The following is a 9,554-nucleotide window of genomic DNA, read 5'->3' on the forward strand; positions in this document are numbered from 1 at the left end:
TTTAGCATGTTTTCAATTTTTTGTACATACATGTTTTTATTTAAAGCTACTGTGACATTACCTTTGTCACTTCTTGTGAAAATAATATCGTAATTTTCAGTACGGAACCGTTGGGTCTTTTTTGCATTAAAAATAATTTATTGCTGATTGTATCACTACTCGGATTCGTATGTAAAAAATTATGGAATTGTGGGATGACAAGATTACGTATTTTAGTAAGATTTTTTATGTTGTGGTGTCTAGTATTGCCTTCGATGTCCTTGATAAATTCATGGATAGCTTTCTTTTTATTATGGTTCAACGGCAGGCAAAACTTGCCTCCAAGTTGTAATAGGTTTGTGACCTCAGAAGGAATTTTCTTGTTAGACAAATTAGTGAACCATTTGTCGTTCGTGTTATCTAAAAGATTATTTATTGTTGATTGTAAATTTATTCGGATCGACATACGTTTCAATTATGGACTCATTCGATTTTATGCCTGTAGTGTTATTTATGAACCGTATATTCCCTGAGTTAGAGTTATCAAGGATACAAAAATATTTAATTGGATTGATTTTCTTAGGTTCGTTTTGAAAAGTTATTTCTAGTAGCCACTCAAATTTCTTTTTGTTGGATAAGTATAATCTATGTTGAAGATTCATAAAGGGAGAACAATGTATTTGGTGATCTCGTTCCATACATGCCAAGGCAAAACATTCGAAAGTCTATTAGATAAAAAAGCAATTTCTCCATACAGGTAATCTAACACTCTATGTAAGTCGAAGATCTCGATCTGTAACGCTTTTTTTCTAAATAATTTGTTGAGAAAACTCTCTAGTTTATTAAGTGATTTTAGATGATGAAGTACGAGTGTATTCGTTAGGCTCTTGAACGGTGATGTGGCTCTATAGTTTAAGAATTTTATATTTTTGTAACTACGACGAATATACATGTTAATGAAATAAAATGAAACATGAAATTTATGTTAACTTATGATACTACAGCTGAAGAAGACTCGGTGAAGTCGAAACGTTCCGTTCTTTGTACATATGTTAATTAATTATATGGTTTAACATCTACTAATGCTCGATTATTGGCCTTTTTTTTTAATTTCTATTAAATATACTTTCTAAAATATTAATAATTATAACTATGCCTTTAAAGAATTTCAGATAAATTATATTTATGGAAATGGCAATACCGAGATATTTTGTATATTCTAACAGAATTTAAAAAATTATGCGATCTATATAAAATTGTAAAATATAAATATCATTCATAATAAAATACACATATAAAAATACAATATTACAAGAGAAAATTTTTCTAAGAGCATTTTATTGATTTACAATACGATGCTGTATAATGTAGACATTTATCTGAAGAAACAAACTTTTATTAATATGAATAGAATAGATATTTCTTATATCGTTATATTGAAATAATAGATTCATTATTCGTATAGATTTAGATATTTAAAACTTAGATGAAGTCCTTCCAGAGACATGTGAGGAGATCGAGAGACTTGTCGCACATATCTGGTTTTGTTTTAACTGTAATAATAATATAAAATATATATTAATTAATAATTATTATTTGTATATTATTTTTATTTATTATGTAGATTATATACAAGGTAAGTCACTATTTTCACTTCCGATAACTTTGTAACTATTGTTGCTATAAAAATTAGTTTAAACGATTTTGATACATATATGTATGTGTATTTATCAGAAACTCTAACATAGGATATGCATTTTATTATTGAACATCCTAAATATTTTAATTGTTCTACATTTTTTATAAGATTTATCTTATTATGTATAAATATATATTAAAATTTGTTTCTTATTGTTAGTTGTTTTGATCGATTTTGATCATCGTGATCCCTCTGCATATATTTGTGCGTCAGGTATATAAGATCTACAATTTAACACCAATTTCGAATGGCTTATTCTACAGAGAAGGGTGTTCATGGCAAGATATACTCTCGGTGGGGTTATATCTCTCTTTTGAGATATGGCAATCAAATAAAAACTAATGATTTTTTTATCAGATTTGAACACAGATTTTCCATTTAATAGAGCAGCGTACATCTCTCTGCGCCACGATCGTCACGCATATCAAAATAAGGTCAAACAAATTTTACTATTTTACTAGATATTTAATGTACGTTTTATGTTAAAATGTGTCAGAAAGAAGCATGAGCTATCTAAGGAGATACAAGGTGTCTCGTAATAAGATGTCTATAGTTTGATTACATGTTTTTGGGATTATTTTGAGTAAAGAAGTTTAAATCAACATAGGCTCGAATTGCAATAGTTTCTCAATAAAATCAGAACTTCCAAATTATAATTTTGTTGTGTTATTGTGATTTAATTGCAATGTTGTTTTAAGGAATATAGCACATTCTGAATTAAGTGTCATATTTAAAGCTCAAAATGACCACCATTGTCGAGACACCTTTGAGCTCTTTCTGCTGTAAAAGAACTGATGATTGCTCTCATTACAACATCGCCATCATGCGATGAAACCGTTGCAATTTGGACCCATGTTGATTTGAACTTCTTTACTCAAAATAATTTCAGAGACACTTAGTCAAGCTATGGATGTCCCATTACGGGATACCCTGTAAGTATAAGTATATATGCACATATACTTGCCTTGTTCAACGCAACGGTCCACAGTTGCATATATTTTAGCTTGAGTACCGGGATTTAGGTGAGCATGTGCCGATTTGCCATAGAGCTTGTCCTTCTGAATCTCCGAGTCAACAATCTATAATTGTAAAAAGAAATAGTAATTATAAGTCGATATTGTAAAAAGAAATAGTAATTATAAGTCGATATTTAAAATTCTTGTATATTCTAGATAATATCTTAAATTTAAAACGAGGATTATTATTATAGTCAAAAAGTGTGAGTGAAGAATAGAGGAAGTTTTGATAATTTGAACCATGCGGGCAAGTTGAACCATTACGATATCTAGATTATTAAATAATTAAAATTGACGATTTGGTGTGTGTATCGCTTACAGCGTAAGGTTAGTATATATAAACTTTTATTTTGCAGTTAATCTACTTTACAGATTCTTAGTCGCCTTCTGTTGCATGTAAAACTAAGATAGAACTTTAGTGCAGTCTATTTAGCAAGTGTCATATAGTGTACACTTCTATTGTGTACGATAAAAAGGTAAAAATAGCGATATTAGAAAATTTTGAGATAATTTATATAATACTTTTTATAAATATTTGCATTTTATATTCTATTGTTTCTTTCTTTCAGAAATAATAATATTATAATGAGCATACATTATAAGTATATATTATTATAAGTAAAAGTTTTAAACATGTTATTATATTTGTATGACATTGTTACAAAGAGCACCAAAATTAGAGTTTGTAATATATTAGAATGAAACAAATATATAATAATATATAGATAATAATTTTTATAGACTATTTTATTTATACGATTATATGATTTATTAATACGCTTTAAAATACGATAAAAATTAATTTCTTGCAAGATTAATAAAGTGGTTCACGACATGGTTCAAATTACCCTACAAAAATATACCTTCAAAAATTTTGTTATAATATTAAATTCACTATAAATAAACGAAATTTGTTAGAAACACGTTGTAACAAATATTTGACATTATAACTCAGTGAAAACAAAGTTCAGTTATCTTTAACAGTTTTTAAGTTATCTTGAAAAAGGCTTACGGTTTGTGATTCAAATAAAATTTTTCACATTTAGACTTTGCGTCGCAATATCTTCGCTCGTACGGCACGTAGCGGAAAATATTATAAGAGATACCTTCCCCCCCCAATTCGACCCAAGCTATCGATCAAGTCTACTTAAAACTTGATCCGTTCACTCGTTATATGAGATCTCAAAATCTTGAGCATTCGCAAATCGTCGCGTCGCGTAAAAGAGTCACGGTCGGTCTCGCTCCGCGTGTACTTGGCGCGAGACACTACCGTGTCTCTTGATTACCCGAACTTCCTCTAAAAACTAGACAAATGGTAATTTTTTACCAGTTTCATGCTAGTATAATATGTACACTATTTCTTGTGCGCGACTTCGTAATAGCGACAGACTTCTCAGATTACATTGTTTACGTTTACGCGATCACGCGTAACTTCTTATCTCGGTGACATACATGTACATATATACGGGCTTCGTAATTATACTAGTCCATATTCAATGCCATTTATGTATATACAAGATATTTGCAAACAAAAAGTTACATATCGTACATATACGTCGTTTGCAGCTAAAGAATTAATATCACGATATAATCTATTAATCAATGATGAAACACATACATTATTATCAAGTAAAGACCGTTGGGACATATTGACATCTTTGATAACAATTCAGAAACAATTCAGAGTGCAATTTCATCGTTGATTAATAGACTATGTTGTTAATATTAACAGATAGTGCAGTTTAAAACACGTAAGAAAAACAATAAATAATGTATTCTTTATTTTTGATAATTAATTTTAACTTTTGCTTTTAAATTCTTTTTAAATAATTGATGTGTAATTATATAATTAATACTTGCCTGGCCTCGTTTTCGTAATATGCACAACGTGAAGCATCCGTTTTTTTTTGCCTTTTCTTGATTTTCTGGATTTTTATAAGATCCATCTTTTATTTCCGCGTTTGTAATCAAATTAGCTAGAAAATAATTAATTATTGTTATTATAAATTTTTTTTGTAAAAAAATTAATGTTTATTTTAATGTATTTTATTTTAATTATTGTTATGTAAATTTATTTATATTGTTTTTAAATTATATTTTTTATAACGTTTTTAAAGTTACTTATTTTGACTTATATTATAAAAAATATTTACTAAATATAAAAAATAATCGAGATAGCTATATACCAAATACCAAAATATTTTTAAATAAATATGTAAATAAATTTAAATAAATATGTAAGTAAATCAATTTAAGAAATTTTAAGAGATTTTACTTTCCGCTAGATTCGCGTTGTTATAGCATTCTTGCAAATCTGCAGTGGATAATACTCCACCATGTAAAGCTATATCCGCAATAGTGTCTGCATAAACCACAATCTGAAATCAATATTGTTATATAAACTACACACACAAAGCCTGCAATAAAAATATAGTTTAAATATAACAATTTTATAAAAATCGTATATATGATAATACATATTTCTGAATATTAAATTCTGATAAAAATATATATTTATCTATAGGTATCATTTTTATAAATATGTAAGTTATAAGTATTATATTATAAGTGTATATAAATATTTTACATATATTTTGTATTTTTAACAAATGAGAATTACACAGTGTCCAATAAATTCGCGAACTACGTCTATTAAATAAGAACATTTGTGCTAGGGAGATTATATAGACTCCTAAATAATAAAAAAGTCGTACGTATTGTTCCTATTTAATAAGTAATAGTAACATGTGTTCGTGAACTTATTAGACATATTGTGTATGTGCTAAACAATTTTTTACGATTTTCAATTCTTTCTTTCTTAACAGTACCTATATTAGTTTAAAAGGAGCTTGCAAAGAAAATCATTTTAATTATAACTAGATTTTTCCCCAAACTCACTCATTAATTAGGAGCACCTTTGATATTCTTTCTCCTCAAACTCTAACCTACATCTCTTCGAATTTTTTTTTTTTTAAATAAAAAATAATAGATAATAGGTATAATAGATGCAGATTAGCATATTGTCAAATATTTCAAAAATGTATAATCCCTTATATTAAAGTCTTTAAATTTTATTTTTGCTCGTGCCTCGCGCGTGTTTACCCTCCGTTGATCCACCATTATTAACTTTCTTTTATTTTCTTTTTTTGAAATCATCAAAAAATTAGAAAACTTTTGGCACTGGTTTCAAGAAAATCAATTCTTAATGAAAAATTATCCATTAATAAAGAAATAAACTTATCCTCCAAAAATTAAAAAAATTTTGACTCCTATTTTATATATAATTTTTTAAGATTTGGTCAATTAATACCCGAAAAATTGGAAAAATTTTGTAACCGGTTCCCAAAAAAATCGGTAACAAAAAATTATACACTTTATAGCAAACCCCAGGAAATTCTACCTTTATTTCATATACAATTCTTTGAAATTCGATCAATTAACTCCCGAGAAATTTGAAAAATTTCGTAACCGGTTTCCACAAAAATCGGTAACGAAAAATTATCCATAAAAAAAATTTATCTTGATATCTCAAAATTTATGGAAATTGGAGCAGAAATCGGAAACCCCTTTATTATTAGCAATTTTTCCATAAACTCATCGTAGCCATCCTCAAAAAATTAGAAAATTTTGAAATCGGTTTCCAAAAAATCGGTTATAAAAAATTATACACATCTTCGCCATCCCCAAAAAATTAGAAAAATTTGGGCATTGTTTTTAAAAAAGTAACAAAAAATTATCTTTGAAAAAATTCAGCTAATATCTCAAAATTTGAGGAAATTAGAACAATCACGTACCTACATTTTTTTAAACAAAATTTGAAAACCCCTTTAGAAAAATTGGAAAAACTTCGTAACCGGTTTCAAGAAAATCAATTCATTAATAAAAAATTAAACTTATCCTCCAACAATTAAAAAAATTTTGATACACGACTCCTATTTCATATATAATTCTTTAAGATTTGGTCCATTAATTCCCGAAAAATTTCAAAAAATTTGTAACCGGTAACGAAAAATTATACACTTTATAGCAATCTCGGGGAAATTCTACCTTTATTTCATATGTAATTCTTTAAGATTCAATTATTTTCCGAGAAATTGGAAAAATTTTGTAACCGATTTCCAAAAAGATCGGTAACGAAAAATAATACACTTTATATCACTCCCCAGAAAATTCTACCTCTACTTCATATACAATTATTTGAAATTCGGTCAATTAGTTTCCGAAAAATTGGAAAATTTTCTGATACCGATTTCCCCAAAGATCGGTAACGAAAAATTATGCACTTTATGGCAGTCCCCGGGAAATTCTACCCCTACTTCATATAATTCTTTAAAATTCGGTCAATTAATTTCCGAAAAATTGGAAAAATTTTGTAACCGGCTTCCAAAAAGATCGGTAACGAAAAATTATACACTTTATAGTACTCCCCGAAAAATTCTACCTTTTTTTCATATATAATTCTTTTAAATTTAGTCAATTATTTCCCGAAAAATTAGAAGAATTAGAAAAATCGGTTTCCAGAAAATCGGTAGCAAAAAAATGGCCACGACATTTTCATCCCCGGGAAATTCTACCCCTGTTTCATATACTTTTGGTAAAAATTCGGTCCACTAACGAATGAGTAGTTCGCGTACATACAGACAGACAGACAGACGGACAGACAGACGGACGGTACTTATATATATAGATATTTTGCAGGAAAGTGTATATTTGTTCCGCCAATAAGTGATTAACGAGAAAAACTCTATTTTTAATCGCCAACATTTGGTCGGATTAATCGTCACGTTTTGACCATGGGTTTTGGTCTTTTCTAAATTGATATAATCTTTGAAACTTATGTATAAGCATCTCATTTTTATTAAATTAAATTATTAAATTTATTACGAAAAATACTACCTCAGCCAGGATTCGAACAACCTGGAACTTCCCTCAATCCGTGTAGGGCGTCGTACCAATTCGACCACTGAGACATGTGGTAATATTTTTCGCAATAACACATCTTAAGATGAATAATACTAAGATGGAAACACCGATTTTTAAGTCAACAGTGTATAATCACAGAAAAGTGTATATTTGTTCCGCCAATAAGTGATTAATGAGAAAAACTCTATTTTTAATCGACAACATTTGGCAATGTCGTGTATAATATTTTGATAAGTTTAACTTCAGTGAAGCAAACTATAATCTTTTACTTGTCAAATTAAAAATGTTTACAAGAAATCGATGAGACATACAAAAACGAGAAAGTACGCGACGACTGAATAATTTAAAAGTAAAGTATAAGCAAAACACTCGCGTTCAATCACTTGTATTCTAGTTTTTCTTTTAGTATTTATTTCTGTTAATGATAGGTAGATAGAAAAATGTTTAAAATTAGATATCAATAGCATTTATTCCGTAATTGATTATAAAATATAAAAATTTGTTTAATGTTTATACATGCATCAATAACTTGAATATACATTCTTAATTTTTTTATTGAATATTATTTTAATTTTCGTAAAATAACAATAATTCAATTACAATATTAATATTCAATAACAATGTAATTATAACTAATAATTAATAATTTAATCGCAATTACTTACAGCGGTCGCCATCAGGCAGACGGATAGCGCAAAGAATCTCATGATTTTTTTCTTCATTAATAAAACACTTTTGATGCACTCAGTGTCTCGTGAACTGATGATGGTACCCTGATGCAAACTTCTACTTATATATCTTCCATGCAAACGCTAAATACGGCAATCGACGACCAAGAGAAAGCGCTATAGGAAACTTACCGCTGATAATCGTTTGACATGCGCGCAGAAAAAATATAACAGGAAAAACCTTGGTATCCACGCGGTCGATGCACGAATCAAGGAAGATACGCATTTATCGGGAATTTACGCCGCAATTTGCGTCATTCGGTCGTTTTAAAATATTACAATTTTTTTTATAACAAAGGAAGATTGATTATCAAAACATATCAAATATTTGAAGTTTTATTTACATTTTGATCGGAATTTAAAGACTGAAGGCATATATATAGGGTAATTTATGGTTTTTCGTTCAGCATTCTAGATTAGTATTAATTTGATATACATTTCAATTTTGTTATTTTATTATTTTTTAATAATTCAAACTCAGTAAGTTGGAAACATTTAGAAATTTCAGTGTTTTAAAACAATTAAAAAATTTTTTTGTTTCAAAGTGTTTGAAAATTTTGAAGATATTATGAAATGTCGATTATTGGTTGTGATGTAAGAGTTTTGATTTAGTAATCAGCATTTTATCCTTAAACAATCTCAAATTATTACTAAATAAATTGGCGTTTAAAGAAAATTTTAAATTTAAATGAAGAATTTGAGTTTATAAGTTTTGCGTTTGAAGGTTTTTAATTGCCAGATTTCCTTGACCTAATTTATATTACATAACAATCTATAAAAATTGAATAAAAATGATCGTGAAGTAAACACGATGATCGCTATCTTTGAATCACAACGGGAATTCCCCTATTTTATCCTGTCTATACGACTTCGCATGACCCTGTTTATGAGTGCATTACGATAACTCTGTGTTCTCAAGATGTTGCATTTATCCAGATGATATTTGCAAAAATAACTCATAAAATATTGTTTTGCTTTTTGCAAAACAGATACGGACAGATACAAAAGATGATACGGACTCATCTTTTCAAAAATTATGCATTTGTTTTTCTCACGGTCTTACATACAGGTCTCTCAACTCGATAGAATTTCAGTGGTGGGGGTGACTCCAATATCGAAGTCTTTTCTTGTGGTGTCGCTGCTATCGAGGGATGTCGATTTAACACGCGATTTGAAATACGTAACCTGTGTTGTCATTGCGTTAATAAA

General features: G+C 28.4%; 1 protein-coding gene across 1 annotated transcript; it reads right to left on the minus strand.

Annotated features, from left to right (window-relative positions):
• Window positions 1-1,297: 1,297 nt before the first annotated feature.
• On the minus strand, window positions 1,298-8,393 carry LOC112468415 (pheromone-binding protein Gp-9-like). Its single transcript, XM_025037608.1, has 5 exons — window positions 8,283-8,393; window positions 4,970-5,072; window positions 4,555-4,670; window positions 2,643-2,757; window positions 1,298-1,532 (listed from the first exon to the last, which is right to left on the minus strand). Exons 1-5 carry the CDS (start codon window positions 8,337-8,339, stop codon window positions 1,462-1,464), a joined length of 462 nt encoding a protein of 153 aa, XP_024893376.1. The 5' UTR covers window positions 8,340-8,393; the 3' UTR covers window positions 1,298-1,461.
• Between the last annotated feature and the right edge of the window lie 1,161 nt (window positions 8,394-9,554).

This window comes from Temnothorax curvispinosus, unplaced genomic scaffold, assembly GCF_003070985.1.
Source record: "Temnothorax curvispinosus isolate PA1 unplaced genomic scaffold, ASM307098v1 QBEX01000235.1, whole genome shotgun sequence".
NCBI classification, from domain to species: Eukaryota; Metazoa; Arthropoda; class Insecta; order Hymenoptera; family Formicidae; genus Temnothorax; species Temnothorax curvispinosus.

Coding starts and splice junctions, on each gene's coding strand:
- LOC112468415 (XM_025037608.1), bottom strand. CDS start 8,339: ATGAAGAAAAAAATCATGAGATTCTTTGCGCTATCCGTCTGCCTGATG. Junction 4,671..4,969: donor CAACGCGAATCTAGCGGAAA/GTAAAATCTCTT, acceptor ATTATTTTCTAG/CTAATTTGATTACAAACGCG. Junction 2,758..4,554: donor TATTACGAAAACGAGGCCAG/GCAAGTATTAAT, acceptor TTACAATTATAG/ATTGTTGACTCGGAGATTCA.